This window comes from Protobothrops mucrosquamatus, unplaced genomic scaffold, assembly GCF_001527695.2.
Source record: "Protobothrops mucrosquamatus isolate PMUCROS unplaced genomic scaffold, P.Mucros_1.0 scaffold10, whole genome shotgun sequence".
Classification (NCBI taxonomy): Eukaryota; Metazoa; Chordata; class Lepidosauria; order Squamata; family Viperidae; genus Protobothrops; species Protobothrops mucrosquamatus.
Window position 1 is genome coordinate 5,552,639 of NW_015386397.1, and position 24,751 is coordinate 5,577,389.

The window sequence follows — 24,751 nt, forward strand, 5'->3', positions numbered from 1 at the left end:
GTTGGAGATGTGGCAATTTAGATGCATCTTATTTTCATATTTGGTGGACATGTAGGGAAGTTAAAGCATTTTGGATTAAGATATGGTGGAATACTCAAAATATTTTTAAGAAAAAGATAAAGTTTAAGCCGCAGATATTTTTGTTGGGTATTATGGAAGACTTGGATGCGAAAGAAATGGAATTGATGTTGAACTTTATCACTGCTGCAAGACTATTAGTAGCTCAGTATTGGAAAACGGAATGTTTACCTACTATAGAAGAATGGTCATTTAAAGTCTCGAATTTAGCAGAAATGGCCAAGATTTCCGCTTATGTGAAGGATCACTCACAAGAAAGATATATTTTGGTTTGGAGAAAATGGAAAGATTATATTGAGTGTAAATATGGGACTAAAAAATATCATTTGGTTTTTGAGTAAATTTTGGAATATTATGGTTGTATAAAGGTTAGAATATTTTATTTGGTATTATTTTTAATTATTAAAGTGTTGTTATTATTATTGTTTTTAATAATTGTACTGTTTAAAAGAGAGTTAAAGGAGGTTACAGATATGTTATTTTAATAGTTGATTAATGTTAATTAGAGTATGATTATGTTATTGTTAACCCTGTGATTGGCACTGGGAAGTGAGGAGGGAGGGAGGGGGGGTGGAAGGGTGGGAAGGGGAAGGGGGGATTTATATTGTAAAATTTTATAAAATTTTCAATTAAAAAAAAAAAAGTAGTGAGAATGCTTTTAAAATTGACTAAGATCCTATATGCCAGTATCCCCAAATTTGGGGAGGGGGGTTTAGAATATCCCCCCATAACCAGGGAGCACCAAATTGGGGAAGGCTGGTTTAGAACTTTGTTACCTTTGAGGACCCATAAGTGACAAGAATAGCTTTTTCTAGACAGAGATGCTGTCAACAATTATGATTTCTCGGTCACGCTTACCCTTCATTCCAAAGTGCCAAGATGTACTTCTTCACCAGGTCAATTATATTGTCCAGCCAGACCCAGAATGAAAACCCTTTTCCTGCCATGTTCTCCTGCAGAGGGTAAATCAAGAAGAGTATTAAGCAAACTGGCTCACAGTTTGACTCATAATCATACATCTCATTTTCCAAACCCTTACCTTGCAGAATTTGGCCCATGTTATTTGGCATCCAGAGTAATTGACACCAGGTCCTAGAAAAAATAATGGGAATGGATGAAAAAATATATTTATTTATTTATTTATTTGTATCCCACCCTTATTATTTTTACAATTATTCAAGGTAGCGAACATACCCAACGCACCTTCCTCCTCTTGTTTTCCCCACAACAAAAATCCTATGAGGTGGGCTGGACTGAGAGTGACTGGAGAGACTGGAGAGGCATCCAGCCAGCTTTCATGGCTAAGGAAGGACTTGAAATCATGGGCTTCCACTTTTTTAGCCTGATGTCTTAACCATTAGGCCAAAAATATTAAAATTAAATTAAATTAAATTGAAATGAAAGAGAAACATTATGATATATAGTATTAAACTTTCAGGCAATGACAAAGGAGAACCTGATTCTAATCTCTTTACTGAATTCATATATTCAGCTAACATGAAATATAACTTAGTTTGCTCTGGCTTAATGTACTTGGATGTTGCAGGAGGGAATAGGCATCATGTGCATTATATTACACAAATAATATCATCAGGGCTTGCAGCAGACACTTATCTTAGCATACTGGGTTAATCTAAATTTCATGGCTTTGTAAACCAGAGGTTATAGTTTAGCATGTTATGTGATCTCAGCTAACTGTGATTGATTCAAGAATCCCAAAAGCCACAATTTAATCTGATCAATGTATGGCTGTGAAAGCTGGACCATCAGAAAGGCTGAGCACAAAAGAATTGAGGCCTTTGAACTATGATGCTGGAGAAGAGTCTTGCGAGTCCTCTGGACCGTAAGGCGATCAAACCAGTCAGTCCTAGAGGAGATCAACCCTGACTGCTCTTTAGAAGGCCAGATCCTGAAGTTGAAACTCAAGTACTAATGACAAGGAAGGACTCACTGGAGGAGGGCCTAATGCTGGGAAAGATTGAGGGCAATAGAAGAAGGGGACGACAGAGAATGAAGTGGCTGGATGGAGTCACTGAAGCAGTAGGCGTGAGCTTAAATGGACTCCAGAAGATGGCCTGGAGGAACGTTGTCCATGGTGTCGCGATGGGTCGGACACGACTTCGCAACTAACAACAAGAAATCTGATCAGATGTTGAAGTTGGATAGCTGTCACTATTCACTTGAGATATTAGCAATGGGAGAGAAATCCCTCCATACCATCTTGATTTTCTTGGAGGAAAGACACTTTTAAAAGTAAGGTAATAGCTTTTTGACATGTTTTTCAGGAATTTGGGAGTGGGGTGGGAGGGGATTGCCAGCACTGTAGTGTTCTGTACATACTCTTGGCCTGGGTTTCAATCCTCAGCCAATGATTCTCCAAGTGTATATTTGAAAATTCTGCTATGAGTCCAAAATTGAGATCCTTGGGCTTAACAAACCCCTAGTCAAGCTGGAAAGATGGCAATCCCTTAGGGACAATAAATGTTAAAGTGAGGGGAGTTTGTTACCAAGTAGCTTTTCAGCAAGGGTTGTCAACTGTTCTATGCTGAGTCCCCGTTTGGTGGTTGAGGAGAACTGCCAGCTGAGCACCTCAGCAACTTGATCCCATGTGCCAATGGGTGGCTTTGTGAAAAAGTTCACGTTCTGCCAAGAGAGGAATTATTCATGAGTTGAAATCAGGAGAAACAGCCTCTTCCTTCCCCATTCCTTTGCACTGATGTATTTACAGCACAGCATACCTTGGGATTGTTTGTCAGCATGTTATACCACAAAATGGATGCCCATGCATTTGGCATCTGGCAAATGTTGGAGATCACCACTACTGGAAGTGAATGGGTCTATGGGAACAAAATACAAGTTACCTGAGCACAAATCTATCTTTTTCGGAGTCTTAGGCTTTTATTCTACACAAGCAAATTAAATAATTATTTTTTTTAGTTCTCCTATCTCACTAGGCAGGACATTCACAAAACCACTTTGCAGCTCTGCAATGAAACAAGCTGTCACCCTTTAGTATTAACATAAAAAGAGTAATATGCTAAGAATAGTTTAACAATTGTTTTTGCTTTAATGGACCACAGAAAATCCTAAGAGTGAAACAGAGTGTTGATCCACTTTGATTTTCTAAATTCGTTTTCATAAACATCCTTACTCTGGGTTTTCAAGATTAGGGCTCATATTTCAGAGAAAGGTTTAGCATAAACTAACTATTGGAAGTATACTCATTTAAGGAAGTGGATACTCGATTCATTTCAGAGGAACAATTCCCTACATAAAGGCAAATTAAATAACACATACAATGATCATATGTCCTTTATTATAAAGGACAGTCCTTTATTTTAGAAAGCTGGCCTTTAGATTTATTTAATTTAATTATTTATTGATTGATTTATCAAATTTAGAACCACCTATCTCACTATCCATTTTCTTGGTTTTGTTCTCAAATCTTCCTTTGTAAAGCAAAGTTATAAACATTTTTTATCCATAAGAACCTCTTTCAGATTTGCTCCTTTTTCAGGTTTGTCCTTTATTTTTTCCAAGAAAATATAGCCATTATACATTGTTAAAGTGAAATTGTCCTTTATGTATCTTCTTGGAAACTGTTACCTGAATGTTGCCATAATTCAAATAAAGCTTTCTGCTTCCTATGTTATATTTGATTTTGTTTCTGGCAAAATTCCAAGATGTTATCCAAACTATTACTATAATAGAATACAGAAGCTTCCATTCCAGTCAGAAATAAGTCTTCCCATAAAGATGTCAAGCTAAAGTTAAGTTAGTAGAACTGGTGATATGACCGGTTCTTACCTCTAAGTCAATTTTCAAACCTTGGTGGTAAACTTCTGTCTCAAATGTAATAAGATGGAGTTCTTCTGTGACAATGAGAGAGGCCTGAGGAGCAAATGTTGAGAGAAAAAAGTTAAAAGTTGTATGAATTACATACATAGCTATCACTCACCTTTTGAGATAAGCTTAGAGTGCAAAAAAGAAGTTAAAAATAGTAAGCCAAAGAAATTAAAGGCCCTGAATAAGAAAAAGGCACATCTAACACTAATTTACACCAATAGAGGTCCATGTCTCCTTCTGTCCTGGCCATCCATCCCTGATTCCACCACAAACATATAATACTTCATATATTGCCTTTGTTTTTCTCATCTCAAGATCTCAATGACTCAATTCAACCATAATTTTCCCAATCTTCCCCTTAATGTCCTATGAAAGCCTTAGATTGATGGCAAAGAAAAAGCAGGGCAGTTACAAACTTGTGAACTTTTATTGACCTGTCAAGAATCATTCAATAAAAATTTAGATAGAAACAAAGAGATGCTATTAAACAAAGAGCAGAGGCTTGAAAAAATAGAAGATATGAGTTCTTTCTAGGTAAACATGTCAGTGGTATAAATCTATTTATGTGAAGAAACTACAGACAGGAAAGCTGGATCTTCAAGAAGAGTCATGAATCAAGACCCAGAGAATTTCAGAAAGAAAACTGGTCCAAAAATCAAGCCAAATGATGGGAATTCATAGGAACAACATTCAAGAAGTACAAGATTTTTTCCCCCAACAAGGGCAGAGAATCTGGAGGTTCCCACTATATAACAATAATTTCTGTAATTACAGCAGTCGATAGTTCCTTCTCTGGAGTCATGCTGATCTCTATTGGTCATAGATGGAAGTATAATTTAAAGCTTGGTACCTCATAAAGCCAGAGTCTGGTTGTTTGCTAACCTACTCAGCAGTCTCTTGGACTGAGTCTGACTCCTCATACCGAAATATCTGAGAGCCTGCAATCATCAAGATTACATGCCGAGAGTCTGCTAGTCAGTAAGATACTGGTTTCTTCCATAAAGTTTCCATGGGTCCAAAATGCTGGTGACTTCATATTCTGCCTAATAATTGGATAATGGTTGTTGGATAAGGAAGAGGTGGAAATTGGCAGCATGGATTCATTGAACCCAGTATTAATAAGTATCTATGGAAAACAAGATAGAGTTTAGTGACAGAGGGACAAACAGCTTGCTAATGGACACAATTAAAAACCAATGAACTAATTGTCCACATTCTTTAGCTTACTTAAGTCCACTACACTGAAACTTATACAATGAATTGCCAACTGAAAGACCAGGTTGCCAGTGAGGGTCAGTGAAGTGTTTATCGTCTCTTTGACTTGCTTGAATTGGCCCATTAGAATCTGATGAAATGCTTGCAGTTCTTACAACATTTGATTTTGCTATGGCCCACAAATTCAAAATGCATACAAGAAAAAAACTGAGAATGGTATCCAAAGTTTCCAAACAGCAGTGTTATTTGGGTATTTATATCCTGTGAATAAACATGAATTCTTTATAAGAATTCTATCAAGCTGTCTTATTGGAAATGGATTTCTTGTCTAGTAGACATTGGCTTGGGTACAGCAGGTTGATAAAGAGATAGCTAGATGTTTGTCAGAAATGTGCAGAGTAATGCTTGCCAGAAATGTCCAGGTCATATGCTTTCATATAACAAACTTAATATGTGATCACCAAAAATCTAACAATCAGAAGGAAGATCTTGAAAAACCTAACATGTCTTATAGGGAACTGTCACCACTACATTTCAAGAATTTCACCCATAACAGACTAGAAAGAATGTAACAGTAGCCTTAGGGTTGCATGATATTGGGGGCATGATGTGGGCTGAGAGTTGGTTGTATTTTGATTCCTTGAGTTATGATTCTGCCCAGGAATTGTTCTGCAGCAGTTGCTTGATTTGCTTTATCAGAAAGCCAGGAAGTATCACAGATGCAAAGTTTCTTGAGGTATCACAGGTGAAGAAGGACGCAAATCATCATATGCAGTATTCCAATTTCAAGAAAGGTATCAGATCCTACATTATGGGCACTGGGCACTGGAGATTATGTTGAAATTAAATTGCAAGAACAGTGATCATCAAATCAACCTTTGATTCAGTTTAGGCACATTCTGGAGATACTCAAAGTTACAGTGATCTGTCATGAACTGTGGTCTGCTGGCCCCTTCCAATGAATGCCTCTGGGTTTTAAATGTCACTCTAATAGCAAACAACTCTTTGCAATAGATAGAATATATCAATCACATTGAGTTTTCTGAAACAATACATGAAGGAAATCAAGGCTGGGATTTCCAAGGAACTTGTAATTATATGGCTCTTCTACTACTTCTGATATACCTGCCTCTACCACAAAAGGCTATATCGGGTGAGTATGTTGCACAATAGATTGGGTGGTGAAAGCCCTCTTTTATTTTTTCAAAAGCCATCTCTCCCTAAGTGTCCCAGTCAAATGATCTTTACATAATATCTTGATCAAAGCAGCTATGAATTATGTAGAGGCAGAAATGGATATGTAATACTGGTTGGCAAAGGCCAGTCACCTCTGGATGTCTTTGCTTTCTTGATGAGGTTACCAAAAGAAAGTGGCTTCCATCTTTGCCCAAGTCTATCTGAACTCCTTCAGATTAAATCTGATGATGCAGAAAATCAATGATGATTACTTCAAATTCATACTTCTTAAATTTGGCAGACAGGCACTTCTCCTGAAGGCTCAACAACATCGTCTATACATACTGTACATGGTTCTGGGTAAGGGAAAGAATAAATTACAGTAAAATGACATCCAGATAAGTAATAAGAAATTGGTCCATGAAATGCCAAAAATGTTGCTCATCAAGTGCTGGGAAAACTGTAAAAGCTCTATAGAAACTTAGCAGAATAACTGTATTGTCAAAATTGCCACAAGGGATAGGAAACATAGTTTTGTTACTAATCACTTTCAGATTTGTCCTTCTGAGAAACCATTTGTGGATTTTGCAGGCACTCAAAGAGTTCCAAACTCAGTTGGAAAGAGTGTCTGTTCCAGAGAATGATCTGGATAACTTTTTTAAATGAAAAAAATATAAAACTGCAGCTGATGGTAGGAAAGAATGGATGACTGTTCTTTTTAATTTTTTTGAAATGACATCCCTCAGTGTTGCCAGTATAGATTCCAAGAGTCAGTAAATCTGGATAATGGAAATTTGATGAGTCAATTGTTGGGAGGGATTGTGTGAAAGCTGGGGAAGAAGTGCTTGAATGTTTATCTGATTCCGATTTCTGCTAAGAAATGGGGGGAGAAAGCATTTTTTAAAATTAATTAATTCACTATAACCAAGGAGTGGAGAATTCCTGTTACAATTTTCAAGAGCACACATTCTAGAATAGCATTGAAGAAACTCTACTGAAATCCATTATCTTCTTGCTTACTTGGCCAGCTAGTGAGATGGGATGCAACAATAAAATAATCACAGGGATGGCAAATAGTTAGCCTCTTGCTTCCTGAACAAATGAGTCAGACAGTGCACTTTTGGCAGAAGCCATGTAAAGCATTTTCTCTCTTGTCTCCTGTTAGGGCCCTGGAATGGAAACTGCTCTTTACATCATGGGGGCTTGAAACTTACTCTTCTATTTGATCTAACAATTTGAACTCATAAACCTGAAGCCATGCTAAATCCATCAGTGAAAGGAAGTAGGAAACTAAAGAATTCCAATTATTCAGAGTGTTCAGCCAGCTTCATTCTCACAGGGTCAGTAGTCCATATAATTGCACTGATCAACAGTAGTCTTCTATGGATGGTTTCAACAATTATGGGGGGCTTTATTGAGTGTCAAGGAATATTATGTTCATTGTCAAATTTCAGATCTATGAAGTTGCTACTTGGTTGACAGCCAATCAATCTATATGCCAGATTACCTGCGATATACAGTATATAGGCATTACTGATGCTATTTTGGCTAACTGGACCTCAATCTTTCCCTGATCCAAAAGCCCATCTAAATCATGCAAAGTTCATAGCTTGAAGCAATGGGACACAGTTATTTTGGCTGAATATCTGAAACCAAAATGATGCTGGCTCTTATTTTTTATTTGAGTTGATCCTGATTTTAATGATGGTGGTATAACTGGGACCTTGATGGTTATTGTTTCAATTATCCATCAGTATAGACAAAAACAAATCACTGTGGCTGTCCTTGAATGGGTCCACCAATGTGACCTCATTCCTATCCAAGTCTTGGATCAGATGCTGAAAGTCATTCACATACAGTGTTCTGCAATTGACAGTGCCCTTAGAATAACTTTCTCATATGTCAGTTGTTGTTGGAATCTTCCAATATTACTTTTAACTTATGAACTTGTCAAAATTGATTAACATAATGCTTTCTTGCAGCAGCAATGGAGCAAGCCATTTTGGCAGTTGGCCCAGATAAGCAGACCAAAATCTTCAGGATAAAGGAACATATAAAGATTACAGTATGTCAGGAGTGCAGAAAACTGGCGAAAGGATCCATCACATTTTTCAGGAGTAGCCACTGGACATATCTGATGTAGTAAAAAGGAGCTGGCTAGTTTTGTTGAAATTGCAAGGAATCAAGCCAAGCCGTCAGTTGAAACAGCTGTGCCCTCAATTGCATATTCTCAGCTTCCAGTTTCTCCAATTTGGCCACTGAGGCTGAAAGAGGGAGATTTTAATTTTTGAGGTTAGAAACAATCTATCTTATGTTTGCCAAGCATTCAGTATTCATTCATTGTCAGCCATATTTCTTCCGATTTTAATACATAAGACTGTAGTATCCACCTCCCTCTCTATTCAACTTTTTTATTTCATGTTATATAATAAATTCTTACTGGTATGAACCAAAAAGAGAGGAAACATACTTTTATACAAAACATTTTAACTTATTTTGATATTCATTCCTTGCCCAAAAAAAACCCCCATACTATCTACTTTTCTTCCAGCACATACACATCTTCAATTTTCTTTATTCATTTTCCTAGCTCTCTCCAACATTCACTGCATGCAGGTTGGGTTTTCAACTGATAACATGGCATTATCTGCATGGAAAAGTATATACACCATTCATAACTACAACCAATACACTCCTAATGTCTTAGACATTTATCCATAAATATATTAAACATGGGATGTTGTACATTTCTCTAACTTTCTGCATAATGTTGAACTATTTGCTAAACTTTTTCTTCCATTCATATTTAATTTTGTCATGCAGATACATTAAGGAAGCAATCCTGTTTCACAGTCATACAAACAATCCAAAATAGCCTACATTTTATCGCACCATTCTCTAAATCAGAGTTCCCCAACAACAACATCATCATCATCATCATCATCATCATCACTGAGTTGGAAGGGACCTTGGAAGTCATCTAGTCCAACCCCCTGCTCAGTCAGGAAACCCTATACCATTTCAGACAAATGGCTGTCCAGTCTCTTCTTTAAAACTTCCAGTGTTGGAGCATTCACAACTTCTGGAGGCAGGTTGTTCCACTGATTAATTGTTCTATCAGGAAATTTCTCCTTAGTTCTCAATTGCTTCTCTCTTTGATTATTTTCCATCTGTTGCTTCTTGTCCTGCCCTCAGGTGCTTTGGAGAAATAGCTTGACTCCCTCTTCTTTGTGGCAGCCCCTGAGATATTGGAACACTGCTATCATGTCACCCCTCGTCCTTCTCTTCATTAAACTAAACATACCCAATTCCAGCAACTGTTCCTTATATATCTGTTGCTCTTCTCTGTGCTCTTTCTAGAGCAGGGGTGTCAAACTGCCGGCCCGCAAGCTGGATGCATCATAGCGAAACCATACCCACCCCATTGCTGGTAATGCCAAAAAAGTTGCGATACGTCACATCATGTCACGTGATGTTGGGAGTTTGACAACCGTGTTTTAGAGTCTCAACATTTTTTTTTACATCATGGTGACAAAACTGGATGCAGTATTCCAAGTGTGGCCTTACCAAGGCATTGTAAAGTGGTATTAACATTTCATGTGATCTTGATTCTATCCCTCTGTTAATGCAGCCTAGCACTGTGTTGGCTTTTTTGGCAGCTGCAGCACACCTTTCTGGCTTTGCAGCCTGGGCGGGGTGGGTGGGGAGGGGATGGTTCTGCACAAGTGGCGGGCATGCCCACCCCTCACGCAAATGCAAATGGAGCGTGCATGTATGTGCTCGCCCTTTGCTCACACAAGTGGGGATGTGCGCATGTTCACCTGTCACTTCCATGACCTGGTTCCGAACAGCTCAAGGCCTGGTAATGGGCCGTGACCTGGAGGTTGGCGGTCCCTGCTCTAAATCAATAAAAATACAATAAGCTTTTTTAAAATTTACATTTATATACTGCTCAATGACCAGCTGAAGAGCAGATATCTGCATATCTTTTGTCTGGCATAAAGCTGCACTGCATTTTGTAAATTTTGCTCATTTCCAGATCTTGTATTTTTTCAATCAGAATTCTCACTTACAAACAAATCTTATTTTTTCATTCAGTCTTTAATAGTAACAGTAATGCCCAACTCCAAAGCAGTCCTCATACACAAGATAAAAAAGTTCTCTTTCTCCATAAGTAATTCAATCATGTATCTATAGCTAATCATCTATACCAGTGGTGGTGAACCTATGGCACGGGTGCCAGAGGCGGCACTCAGAGCCCTCTCTGGGGGCACGTGCGCTGTCGCCCCAGTCCTAGGCCTTCAGCTGGGTTTTATAAAACCTTTTCGCTTTAGGCCTCCGCTGCAGTGTGCAAAAAAAAAAAAAAGGTTCAATCAATTAGTCAATTTCAACTTCTCACAGAAATTTTTTTTTTTTTGCAAAGTTGGAATTGATTGATTGAACTTTTTAGTCCCACCCAGTCTGCCGCTACCACTGCAGCCACACCCACCCAATGGGCCACACCCACCCGGCACCCGATGATGCATAAGTGGATTTTGGGTTGCAGTTTGGGCACTCGGTCTCTAAAAGGTTCGCCATCACTGATCTATACTGTATTCTGCGCTTTTATTTTTCCTTTTCTTTGACACTAACATTTGTAGAATTCATTTCCATTCTATTGTTTAATGTATCATTCCCATACAAATCTCTGAAACATTCCTTCATCACTTTATTTTCATCCCAAATCATTTCATTAGTTTTATTTTTAATTCCAGGTACTCCACTGGCACTCTGTTTTAAGCTCTTTATCCCTTTCTCAAACAAATTTTTATTTTCATCAAAACTGCTCTGTATTTTCTCTCTTCTAATATCAACCATTCCTTTCTTTCTTTGACTACTTTCTATGAAATTATTTTTTCTCTCTGTACACATTATATAATCTCTTCCTCTCATCCTATTTTCTACATTAATCATGCTTATATACAATATGTTCTCCTCTACATCATTCCATCAACTATCCTTTTTCATATGTCTCATTAATGTAAATTCCGTGTTAGTGACACTCTGTAAAAATATTTTTTTGCTCTTTTCCAAGTAGATTTCTCATTCTAATTCCTTATGTTCATTTACCACTCATTATATTGGGAAATTACTCTATCTTCTAATACTTTTTCACACAGAACTTGTACTTTTCTCCAATCCTTATACTTTTTACTAATTCTCATAATCTTATAAGTGATCAAATCAATAATATTTTTAGGTTTTATATTCATTCTTTTGCCATGTATACATATGAATGAAGTCGTGTTTTAATAACGTATTTGAAACCAACAGCCCTTTTTCCAAGCAAATACTTATCAAATAGTCACCACTGTCGCTCATTCTTGAGTCTTCAAAAGGCACCATTATTTTTTCTATATTCTCTCATCTTGTTCTTACCCATATTACCTGACAAAATATTTTTTACTCCTGGTTTACAATCATTCAGAACATTATACAGTTTTTCCTATTTTCATATCTGGTTCTTCATTTTAACACCATTCACTGGAGCATAACATGCTACAGACACCAACTTATGGATTCCTACTTAGAAATACACTCAAAACAAACCAGTTAAAAATTACAGTTGTATTTTTTGTTCTCTCAAAAACACAGCAATTCTTATTTTGTTTAAGATGTCTTCAGGTTAAACAATGAAATGGCAAAAAATGGGGATCAGGACTAAAAATACCCTGCTCAAGTTATATCTAAGGGTGACTATTTCCCTTCTTCACTGTTACTCTACTTTTGTTCATGAAAGATATTTTGGATGTAATTCAAAGACTGAAAAGTTCTGGAAACTCAATTACAAAAGGGAGGAGGCCAAGCAAGAGCAAAACAAGGAGAATAAACAGAACTACTGTTATTTAACTCATCATCAGGGAACTCTTATCACTTCCTATTTCAACTTAAAACAATTAATTTAAAACCAGCCACCTGATGGGATACTCACATCACAATTGGCTCTTCCACCATTGCCACATCTCTGCTCTCTCAGTGTCTGTGAATGACAGAGAAAAGGGATTACATTGGGTAATAAGCAAATCATTTAGCATAAGAAAACAATCCTAAAAGAATATCTTTTATGTTTCTTTCTCTTCTTTGCTACAATTCGAAAAAAAAAGGTTCAAAGCTTATGTTTCCATTTTATGAAGCCTGTCATAGTGCCTGAACTCATGAAAAATGTGGCACATTATGAGCAATAAGAATGTAATGATTTTATACTTTATACAAATGATTTGTTTCTATTACCTATTGTGATATTAATCACACTTACGGGTTAAGGATGTAACTTTAAACAGCAGTCTCACTAAAATGGAAAGTGGATTATTTCATTTCAAATAAAAGAATATAGGAGGAGAGTGTGGTTGCTTTCATTATTCTCCTTACCCACATGCTGGACCCACATTTATAAAAAAAACGCTCACCAAATGCTTGAACTCTGCAGAAAGGCTTCCATTGTTGGATTCCTCCATGTTCATCACCTTAGTATTTGTTCCCAAGATATTAAACTTCCGAGATCTTGATAAGCCAAAGATACGTATACCTTTAGAGTGTCTAAGCAATTATTAAAATAACAACATCCTAACAACAAATAAGAAGCTAGGCCCTCCCAAGATGCTTTGGGAATGACATAGCTGAGATCCATCAGTAACTTCTGAAATGCAATATTTAAAGTGTGACATCTTAAACTTACCCCCGGAGGGCAGCCACTTCACCAGAATCCCTGCAAGAAGGGAATAAATGTGCATCTTAAAATTTGGAAAAAATGGACTAGATATACTGATAATACTACATAAAAGTAAAAATAAAAGAAAGGCTGAAGTTTTCAATTTAATATAAAATGAGCATTTGAACGTACTTGTCAATGCAAACTTTGATTTTCAGCTGATAATTCAGCTCGGGAAACTTAACCAGTAACCTACAGATGAGAAAATAAACATTAACTTCTGAAAAATGTCTCTTCCCTACTCCTGCTCATCAGTAATACAAACACACACAGTGTATCTATAATTTATCTGATCCATACTAAGCTAAATTGGACCAGCAGCTGCTCATTGACATTAACATACACCCCAGTAAGAAAATGATACTTATCCTAATTTAAGGCAGAAAGGATCCATTATACTCCCCACTGTTAATTTGACAGTTTCTTAATTGCAATGTGCAAGTATGGAAATAGGTAACAATGTAGATCCCTTATCTTTCATTATCTAAAACAATGTTAAAAATTTTCAAGACTACTTCAGTGACTTCTTCACTTATGCGCAGCAATAACAGAGCTGGAGGGGACCTTGTAGGTCAGGGGTCCCCAACCCCCGGTCCATGGACCGGTACTGGGCCACAGCATGCCAGCAACCAGTTCGCACAAACAAGCAAAGCCCCATCCGTGGGATGCAGGCAGCACACAAAACCCTGCATTCTCAGGTCCGTAGAAAAACCTTTCTCTACGGAACCGGTCCCTGGTGCCCAAAAGGTTGGGGACTTCTGTTGTAGGTCATCTAGTCTAGCCCCCTGCTTAAGCAGGAGACTCTATACCATTTCTGACAAGTGGCTGTCCAGTCTCTTCTTGAAAGCCTCCAGGGATGAGGCACTCACAACTTTTGAAGGCAAGCTGTTCTACCGGTTGATTATTCTCACTGTCAGAAAATTTCTCCTTATTTCTAGGTTGAATCTCTCCTCGATCAGTTTCTATCCATTGTTTGTCTGACCTTTGGATATTTTGGAAAATAGGTTGTCACTCTTCTCTCTGTGACAGCCCCTCAAATATTGGAACACTGGTTTTATGTCACCTTCGGTCCTTCTCTAGACTAGCCAGGCCCAGTTCTTGCAACTTGGAAACGCCCACTTAGCCCCTCTTTGCAATACATTTTGCAAATCATAAAATAATTTATAAAAGGTTGGAGAATTAGAACTTTTTCTGATGAAGAATTTAGGTGATTTTAAATAAATATCTTAATTTAGATACTTGCTTGTAGAATCCTCCTTTCTATTTCAAATGTCTGTGAGCAGAAAACTCACCGCACTTTTGTTGTAAATTGTACTCCAGTTTTGATAACAAGTGGACGGTCTGGATGCATTGGCATACAGGGCTGCCGCTCTACCACAAAAGCACTGCAAAAAGAGGAAAATTAGTGGTGATTAGTGGAGAGAACTATGAGAAAAGTGTTAGTTCAAATTTACAAGTTCATTAAAAAGTTATAACAAGAATGCTTGACAATTATACTTGACTGGATTTTTAAGCAAAACAGTCAGACATATTTGGGATTCATACTTCTCCAAAATATATGGTATACTTCTCAAATGAAAAACAAAATGCATCATCAGTACCAAAAATATATGCATTTTCAAGATAAAATGCATGTGCAATTTTTTATATATATATTTTTAATCGCAGATTAATGCAGTAATGCAGTACAGGACAGTTATGAATAAGGAAATGTAAAAACAGTCTCTTTCTCAGAGGTGTGCCTGGCTCTTTTTCTTCTGATTTTCCATATTGGTCAAGACCGTCTTGTACAAGCTTTCATTTGAAGTTAATTTTTGGCTGAAATGTATATTGTATTTGTTTACTTGGTTTTAATTTTTGGACTCTAGTAAACTGCCAGAAATGAGCTAGATGCTATTTGTTTGTTATGTAAATAAACAGACAAACTTGTGACTGATTGTAAATAGTCAATGTGCGATATTTCAGCACTCCAATTTCAGAGAACTTGGACCTTTCCCACATAACCAAGATGAACAGGCCGTACCTCTTCATGAGATTCCTGAATAATTCCACAATGCGCTCTTCCAGCAATGGCCGGTGTTGAACAATTGGGTCCCCCTTGTAGGAAACCTTCTGCTGCAGCTCCTCAAGTTTCTTAATCTGCTGACGTGTTTGAAGTTGTGATTCAGCCAAGGATGTTATCCTGGATAGAATATGGAACAATAACAAGAAAAACTGCTATAGCTTATGAAAACATCACAGCTGAGTATGTATACTTTCTACCTAAGGCAGCCATCATAACTATTTTCTCCTGGTTTCTAGATATGTTTATACAATTTATACAATTACCCAGCTAAGCTAGGAATGGATAACGTGCAGCTCTAGCATATCCATTTGTCAGGTAAGATAGGGGTATAGTTTTATAGTATCTGGGCCCTATAAGGAACTTGCATGAGCAGAAATTCCTGATCTAAATGTACCTGTAATGTCAACTCTACAATAACATTAAAAGTGGAGAGATTGTCCTGCACATTTTCTATTCATGAATATTTTCTATGTATTTCAATGATCTTTTCATTTGAAAGGTGGATCAGAAAGAGCCTGCACTGACAATATATTCTCATTTTATAAATTTATAAATGAAAGATAACTGACAACAAGTTATGCAAACAAAAATGCAGCCAGAATCCATTCTTACCAGTTCTCCAGACGATCTAGGCAGATGTTTGGTGGTCCACCAATACATGCAATCTGCTGTCTCCTCTTCCAATCAGCCAGTTCCTCATCCACCAATGTCTTCTGCACATATTCCATGGCAGATAAAAGCCCAGCCAGTTCACTCACAATCCCCTTTGAAAGAAAGGAACAGGAATGTTGACAATTCTTTTCTGTTCTTATTTAGCATCTCAAGTTAAACAAGTAGTCCTTGTTTAATATATGTTTGTTCAGTGACCTTTTGAAATTATACCCAAAGATGCTTTTTCACAAGGCAACTGGACTTCCTTGTTTTTCTTTGAAGACGTTTTGCTTGTCATCCAAAGAAGCTTCTTCAGTTCTGACTGGATGGTGGGGAATGGATTGATTGGACATTTTGGACAGAGAGGACCGCTAGTTTGAAAGAGAAGTCAAAGAGGCCATCTATGTCAAATTTGAACAGCCCTCTCTCAACAGAGGGGGGAGGGATACGACATCATCTATCTCCAGTCTACAACACAGTCCTTTCAACAGTTCCAAGAAGGCTCCACATCTCCAATTTGCATTACTCAGGTGGCCCGGAAGACAGATAAGCCTCCAGGTAGCTAAAAGAACACAAATGAACAGCTATCTGAGGGAGTGTAAATCCTACCATTCCCCACCATCTAGTCAGAGCTGAAGAAGCTTCTTGGATGAGAAGTGAAACGTCTTCAAAGAAAAACAAGAAAGCCCAGTTGCCTTGTCAGAAAGCATCTTTGCGATAACTATGACCTGGATGACTGAGAATATCCATAGACATTTTGAAAGTACACCACCGATTGGACTTATGACTGGTCCTCAAAGTTCCGAACATTGCAATGATCAGTGAACAAAATTCAGGTCTGCTCAGATCCACCTGCATGTTCAACTACTTTTTGACTGCCTTTCCACCTGCTGCTGTTGCCAACTGCCCAGCTCTACCTGTCACTACTGTGCCCATCATATTGCTCACCACTACTTTACCATCAGGGCTTTCTTCGTGCCAAATTCTTTCATGCTGGTGCCACCAGAGCATCTTTTGCACTCCATCCAGAATCTCCATTCATACCCTGGCCAGGGCCTTCTTTTGCAAAAGAAGGACTCTGCTAGAAGGACTTCTTTTGCACTGATATAGCTAGGGCACTCTTTCATGTGCCTGCCTTTTAAAACTTTGCAGGAAGGCCACATATGACTTGGATAAGGCCTTATGAAATTTGGACAAGAGCAGATGCAGCTACCAGCTGTCTTGAAAGTGCTAGGCTAGGTGTTCATCAGCAGAGGCAGGAAGAAGACATCAAAGGGCAGTAAAGGGCAGCAAGGATAAGCAGTGGGTGGCAGCCAAAAGAGCAGAGTTGGGGAAGAAATAGTGGGGTGGAAGGAAATAAAGAGAAGGCAATCCCTTATCTTATCAAAGCTCGGAGCTGGGAGGGACTAAATCAGGAGCTGTTTGGACTGGGGTGGGTTCTCAGCTAACAACCGATGGAATTTGGTTACTGACAGCAACCATGACTGCCAGGACTGCCATTGCAAAGTAATGTGGTCATGTGATATTGCTTAGCGATGGAAATTCCAAGTTCCATGTGCCACTGTAACTCGAGGACTATGTGCATATTTTTATCAATTAAATATGATATTTAAATATGAGTTATATCCAGACTTATCATGCTCAGAACAGAAAGAAAAACTTGTTAGTCACAAATGATGTATTTTGATTTCAATGAGTATAAATATGACTAAATTCAGATTTATCATAATAATTATAAATGGAACCTTCTCCCATGTTTGAGCCATTTAGAATGAAACATTGGATAAATTTGCTTATAATAAACTAACATTTAGAATTCTACTTCAATATTATGATGAATTAAATCTTTATGAATTGCTTAGTGTAAAATAACCAGGATCTCTGATTTGAAGAAACAATTCTGATTTAGATTTCTAGCTTGTTAGTAGACAAACCCACAAGCAGAACTTCCTGTTTGTTTAGTCTCTCCTACTAGCACAACAGTTGAGCAGCATTTGCCACAAATAAACTTTTACCTTAATATATAGATATGTAACTTAGTTCTATTACAGACAGCTTTAGGCTTACTTAAAAATTCTTTATTGCAGACATTTGAAGGGTTGGGGTTTATAAATGTCAGCCACACAATTGTCCAGAGACTCTACAGGAGCTATTTTGTGATATTGTGATGTCATCAATATGAGAGATTGCTTTTTGTGACTTTTAAGTGAGTGTTAATTGGAAAGGGGTATCTCTGGGATACAGTTTCCTACTTCAATAAATAATAGGAATCACATACTACACCAAATCACCTTCTCCAGCTAGACATTCAGATTTGTGGACTTCAATTTTCAGAACTTCCCAGCCAATACAGCTATTTCTAAGAACTTGAGTCTTTGAACTCCATTTATTGGGGGCACCAATAAAGGGGGAGACTGCATGAAGCCAAAATGATAGTCCACAAAGTATTAGAGTTGGATTTACTTGTATAGTTTGTTTACTTTTGAGTTAATATATAAATCTAGCAAGTATCTAAGATGGATCTCTCATTCTGCTTCCTGCAGTTATCCATGGTGAACAAAGAACAAGTTTTTTCACAAAGCCTGACAACTGCTGCACAACCTGCACAATGTGCCTTGTGGGTAAAGATTTTTGGTTTTGGGGAAGTGAATAAAAGATGTGGACAGCAAGAGAACTTTCTCACAATAGCCTCACCCTTCGCATTTGATCCAGTGCAGTTAGCATTTGCTCAAGCTGTTGCATCTTCTGGCGTGTCACTGACTGGTTGTTTCCATTCAAATCCTGCATATCTAAGAGGGAACACAAGAGAGGGTGAATATTATTTAAAGTATCAGAAGAATATCCAATTCCTTCTCTTGCATATCTGTGATTCTCAGCTCACTTCTTCCTAATAAATAAGCAGCTTGCTCCTATTTTAGATTTCCTTATTACTTTTATAATTTGGTACATAGAAGTGAATTGGTTTAAAACTTATTTTTTTAATTAGCTCCCTTTTGATTTAGATCATAACGTACTTCAAATAAACATATAGTCCAGCCAAGCATGAGTGGCATTGGTAGAGAAGAGAAAATGAACAAAATGGCATAAAGAGAATCTTGATGCAAGCCCTGCCTCTTTTGTACCTGTATCAAAACCAGGGATCCCCCAACCCCCGGTCTGCAGACCAATATGGTCCGCAGCGTTAGGACCCAGGCCATGCAGCTGGAGGTGCGCTGAAGGCTTCTACCTCCAGGCATGCAGCAGGTCTGCAAGGGTCTGGGCAGGGGTGGGAGAGTGGTGGGCAGAAGCCATCTTGCTCAGTGCAAAGGTCTTCTGGCAGTTACACTTGCAACTGGCTTGCAACATCTGAGCTCTGCGTCCTTCCTCCTCCTGCTTCTTCTGCTATCTCTTCTTCTGCCTCCTTCTCTCTCCTCTTCTTGGTCCTGTTTCCTCTTTCTCCTGCTACTTCTTCTTCCTCACTTTCCTCCTCTCCCCCCCCCCCCCCCCCCCCCCCCCCCCCCCCCCCCCCCCCCCCGGCACCCTTGCTGGGCTCGTGCTCCCTTCGTTTGCAAGACATGCACACACCAGCCCAGCTTGCAACCGGGGGCTTCCCCAAAGCCTCGTTGGAGAGGGACCCCCCCCAAAGTATGTCTGTGTGAGGATGTTTTTTCCTTGGGGTGCAAATAGAGGCAGGGAGAAGCTACTTTCACCTTAAGCGCTGTGTCTCCAAGGGAATCCCTCTCTCATCTGCACCTTTTCTAAGACTGCTGGGCTCCATTGCACTTCAACTGGAATTTTTTTACTTTTGTTTTGATGCTCCAGGTGCCTTGTGTTTGGGCAACATCCTACCTGCTTTTCGTGGTTTAATTTGGTGTGTGTGTGTGTGTATGTGTGTGTGTTCCTCCTTTCTTTGTGCAGCTCTCCAAGTTTGCAAGCCAAGTGCGCTCCTACTTGGCTTGCAATGAGGGAGAGGGGAGGGGAAAGCTATATTTCCCGTAAGCAATGTTTCTCCAAGGGAATCCCTCTCTCATTTGCAACTTTTCCAAGATTGCTGGACTTGTGCAGTGCTGAGTTTGTTTGGTTTCTTTCTCTCTCTCTTGAATGGTTTTCTCAGCACTTCCTCAACATGCTGGGTTTTTGGTTTGTTTTTCTGGAAGGCTGAGTTTAGGATTGTCTCTTTTCCTTCCCACTTTCTTAGAAGCAGAAAGTCACTGGTTTAATCTAATACAACGTAATAATAACAGAAATAAAGTGCGTTATTTATTTGTTTTGTCTATTTAGAAAATTTACAATAAATGTAATGCACTTGAATCATCCTGAATCCCACCTACCCACACCCCAGGTCCATGGAAAAATTATCTTCCATGAAACTGGTCCCTTGTGCCAAAAAAGGTTGGAGACCTCTGATCTAAACCATTCAGAAGTGGTAGGTAGGGCTTCTCTGCCATGCTCTGTTGTTCATCTTGCCAGCGTTAACCCCATTCCAGCAAATGCTATTATTGGTACCATATAGGTATAATGGAAATACACTCCCATCTTGAAGACCATATTGGCTAGAGATGATGATAGTTATTACCCAACAGTAATCTAAACAAAACAGATAAGGGAACAATGGACTACCTTTCATTTTTACATTCTTTATGTAAAGGAATATCACTTCCAGATATGATGGCAATATGCTTCCACTCTGAAGCTTTCTCAAACCCATTAATAGAGGCAATCTTTTCGTATATTTTGTAGAGCATCTCTTTTTTAAATGTTTCAGGAATGGTTTAAAAGTTGATCTTTCTGTAGTTTTCCCTGCTTTTTTAGCAATAGTTAGGACACTATGCATAATTTATTCAAGTTGCAAAATTGAACCTATTATTTTAAGTAGAAATCTCATACAAACTGTGTGTGTGTGTGTGTGTGTGTGTAACCAGGAAATTCATTGTGATACATAAATTGTGATACATAAATTTATTACATACCACCTTGACTCTTCAAAGTCTTATAATTAAAATCAAAATCATCCTGCAGGTTCTCCACCACTTTCATTTTCTGCTCCAGATCCTACAAAAGCCATGAAAATTGCATAGGATCACCATATTGGAAAGACTAGAAATATCCAACCAAGAATTTTGAACTATTATTGATCCAGACTTTCTGAGTTACCTACCTGGACACGCTTTCTAACATCTTGCAAGTGTTGTTCCAGCATTTGCTGTTTCTCTGTCACTACAGCAGCTGTAGGATGGTTTGCCTGCCCACCTTGCTATAGTAAAGTGGGAAGATACAAAAAAGAAATAAGAATAATAATTAATTGGACTTATCTTGCAGGTAATTGTGTGCTTGTACTTGAAGATCCAACTTGGGATTGCTGTTGATGAGATGCTTATGTAAAACAACAGCCTGGTGTTTTGTTTTGTTTTTGTGTTAGTAGTAATCATATTATTTAAGACTTAGAAAAGGGATAATTGGGTCAAACAATTTCAGAATCATTAAAAAAATGCCTTAATATATGGTGGCTGTGGAGTACCTATAGCTGACTATGATTTGTTCTGCATATGTTCTCTCTCTCTCTCTCTGTCTCTTTCTTTCTGAAAGAGTTAGCTCAGACTTATCAAGGAATTGGGTATCCTTAAAACTGAATTAAATAGCCATATGGAAACCAACAATGACAGCCAGAATAAGTCACCTGTGCTGCTGTTGCTGCTGTCTGTAGCAGTCGATTCTCCTCCCAGAGACAACGGGCCACAATGCGGGCAATCTCCATGGGTTTCTCCAGATACCTGCTCTGTAAAAGAAACAGAGAACCAAATTAATGCCCAGGAACTGTTGCTATTGGGTAAATATTTTGAGAGAGCCAGTATGTCATCAGCTCCTAAGAACTGAATTGCTGAATCCTGTCCAGTTTCCATTCAAATTCTACTTTTGGAAATGGCTAGCTAACAAGGTTGTACAAGGCTTTCAAAAGATATGCTTTGCAAAGCATGCTGCTCAAAGTACCCTTCTTCAAAGTATCAGAGCACCTGTGATTACCATAAGGCTTATAGCTGCTTCAAAGGCTGTCTTGGACATCCAAGATGTAAATGAACAGCCATTACACTTCGTAGCAGTCCTAACAGAAGTACGGTGTGTATACCTGCATACAACTGGGGAAACACTTCAAGGTACTTGCACCAAGCCTTCTGGATTGTGGCTGCTTTAATGCTTTAAGGAATACTATATTGCTTTGTGAACTGCTCCTTACGAATCCTTTGCACAAGCCTACTTGCCAAAGGTTCTGGGAAGGTCACAAAAAAATCACACATGCTACTTGTCTTTTCCCCAATACCTGAATTTCACCGATATGTTCTCATTACATATGGAAATTCCTCAATCAGCCTTCCCCAACCTGGTTGTGAAGACTAGAAGGAAGAAGCTGAGGGAGAAACAGCCTCAGATCAGACAACTCTTTTATAGTAACAATATACAACTAGCCATCATCCTTCCTACTGAGAAATGAGCAACTCAGGCAGGAAAGAATAAAATATTTGAACTGAAGACTGAGATGACAGATAGTCAGACAAACAGAGCTTGAAGTTGTTCATTTTCTACCCCAGTTATTTTTTTCCTGCCATTTATAATAAAGGTAGCTCATCAAAAACCTTCAATCTCTACCTGCTGTGCCTCAACCTGCTAGCCTTCAAGTTCAATTAATGTTTTGAAGGATGTCTAGTATCCTTCAGAAATCTTGGATCGCAATTCCTATTATCTTCAGTTATCATGCCCAATGTTACTGAATACTGTTCCTGCAAAATGTAAAGCTTGATTTAGACTTCTGCGTCACTACACATCAGGGAATGCATGCATGCATCTATCATTTGGAGATGGTATCAATGCATAGCTGTTGCAACTTCTGCAAATTTTAACATTCTGGCTAAGGGATGCTTAAACAACAATATGCCTTTGTGTTCTGCCTGCCTCCCAACAGGAAGTTAGATCAAATAATTAGCATGTGCATGTCCACACAACAACATGTAGTTGAGATTTAGGAGATGTGCACGTCGCTTGCTTGTAATCATCTGCAACCTACACTTACCCATCAATCTCTTTGCAGCATACTGTAGGTATGCATCAATGCTACAAGTCTAAATCAAGTTTAAGGTGAAATGTTATTCTGTGAATCGATTTTTCAGGATAAAAATGGAATTATCTCTACATTCAAGCATATTTTGATGCAGAAATTTATTGGAGAAGGCTGTCCTTGAAATGAGAAATGATGCAATAGTTGGGCTCTGGGTTTATCTTCAATGATAGGTAAAAGAATGCAATTTAAAAAAAGAATTGAGCTGGCTTCTGATTTAAAATAACATTATATAAGGACTAGATAATTTTTGTCCAATAAGGAGCCGGTAAGAAGTGATGGACTTCATTCAAACTACTACTCTGTTCTGTATCACCTTCTCTTCCCCATCCTATGTCCATTTTAGTCATCCTCTCATCTACAATATGTGGAGTATAATATGTGGAGTATAATTAAAATTTTTCAGTTATTCCTACCTGTAGGAATTGTTTGATCCGGCGTAGATTATGCTGATAGAGAACATTGGATTCTTGTAGGAAGCGACTGTACTGCTGGTCAATTTCACCCAGAAGATTGTGAAATACCAATGTAGCATGGGACTCTTTGCTGGCAGCATAAGCCCTGAAGAGGATAGGAAAGGAAATTCAATTTACTATGATAGTTCATAACAGACATGTCAAACACAAGGCCCGGGGGCCGGATGCGGCCCGCGAAGTGGTTTCATGTGGCCCGTGAAGCCATCCTGGAAACAGTGAGAGAACGGCCCCCGCTGCCTTGACCCTGGCCCAGGCCTGCCGGGAGCCAATGTACAATTTTGTGGTGGCCATCTATGCTGAAATGCATTCAGTCTTAGCTCCACAAGGCCGTCTAGAAACAGCGAGGAACCAGCCCCTGCCGTGTCGGCCCCACCCCCTGGGTGCATGCTGGGGAGGTGTCACCCTTTGTGAGGAATGAAGAAATGGACCATGCCTTGGCGCTTGCCCCAGTCCCACCCCGTTCTGCCAAAGACCCTCAGATCTGTTCCACTCCTGCCCAGGCCCCCACAGGCACCCTTGACGCGAACAATGTAGAGTTGGCCACGTCCACCCAGTAGGCCACACACCCCCGGCCCCCCAAGGGCAACCGCAATGCTGATGCGGCCCTCAATGAAATTGAGTTTGACACCCCTGGTTTATAAGATCTCTTAGTCTAATTCTGTGAAAGTTCCTATCCAGTAAAAGCAGGACCTATAATTAATGCCAAAAAGTTTCTGAAGTTTCTAAAATGCAAAAGGTTAATGTGAATTTCCAGTGAATTTTGTAAGCATAATTCAGGAAATTTCAGATCATAACACCCGCAAAGGAATTTCAAGGTTCCAACTGCCAGCATGGCAATTAAAAGAACTAGATGTCAGTCTATGGAAAACTGTGGTGGGCAAAACAGTTGTCCCTCATTTTGGGAGATGGACGTAGAAACTTGAAGATGCTTCTTTCTATGATGGACTGGCCCACTGAAATAGACTCCTATGGGAAGTTTGAGTGATTCCAATCTTATCCGTGTCCCACAAACACAGGAAGGCAGAGATTTTCCAGTGGGCATTTGGAGGTTGTTATTCTGGTACAATGTTGGATTGTATACAGGATGTTGTTACCAGGTACTATGTTGGATTGTATATAGTATTGCACATGGTTGTTCTTTCCTTTTCAATAGCTACTGAGATTTCATTTGTAATGGTGGCAGGATATGTATTTGATTAATAAACAACAAGGGTCAGGATGTCTGGAATGCATGAGATTAAATAAGGCTGATCTACAGTGTTATCTAATAGTCTGTGTGCCAGATGTGCCCCCAATTATATTCCTAACAGCTCTAATAATTTCAGCAGAAAAAGAACATAATTTTTCAAGGTAAAAAAGAAATAATCTCACAAATTAATCTTGTACATCACCAAAACCTCTGTGTCTAA

General features: G+C 38.7%; 1 protein-coding gene across 2 annotated transcripts in view; it reads right to left on the reverse strand.

The window, feature by feature from the left end:
- STAT3 (signal transducer and activator of transcription 3) overlaps positions 1-24,751 on the reverse strand; it is a 49,030-nt gene that overhangs the window by 10,595 nt on the left and 13,684 nt on the right. For both annotated transcript variants that reach the window (XM_015810462.1, XM_015810461.1), the window contains exons 3-19: positions 23,283-23,427; positions 21,436-21,534; positions 20,917-21,012; positions 20,729-20,810; positions 18,474-18,568; positions 15,741-15,892; positions 15,087-15,245; positions 14,356-14,448; positions 13,196-13,255; positions 13,031-13,060; positions 12,762-12,855; positions 12,287-12,334; positions 3,886-3,969; positions 2,817-2,915; positions 2,586-2,721; positions 1,118-1,170; positions 937-1,031 (exon numbers count right to left, since the gene is read on the reverse strand). In XM_015810462.1, coding sequence (XP_015665948.1) covers positions 937-1,031; positions 1,118-1,170; positions 2,586-2,721; positions 2,817-2,915; positions 3,886-3,969; positions 12,287-12,334; positions 12,762-12,855; positions 13,031-13,060; positions 13,196-13,255; positions 14,356-14,448; positions 15,087-15,245; positions 15,741-15,892; positions 18,474-18,568; positions 20,729-20,810; positions 20,917-21,012; positions 21,436-21,534; positions 23,283-23,427 — 1,620 coding nt within the window. The remainder of the gene's footprint in view (positions 1-936; positions 1,032-1,117; positions 1,171-2,585; positions 2,722-2,816; positions 2,916-3,885; positions 3,970-12,286; positions 12,335-12,761; positions 12,856-13,030; positions 13,061-13,195; positions 13,256-14,355; positions 14,449-15,086; positions 15,246-15,740; positions 15,893-18,473; positions 18,569-20,728; positions 20,811-20,916; positions 21,013-21,435; positions 21,535-23,282; positions 23,428-24,751) is intronic.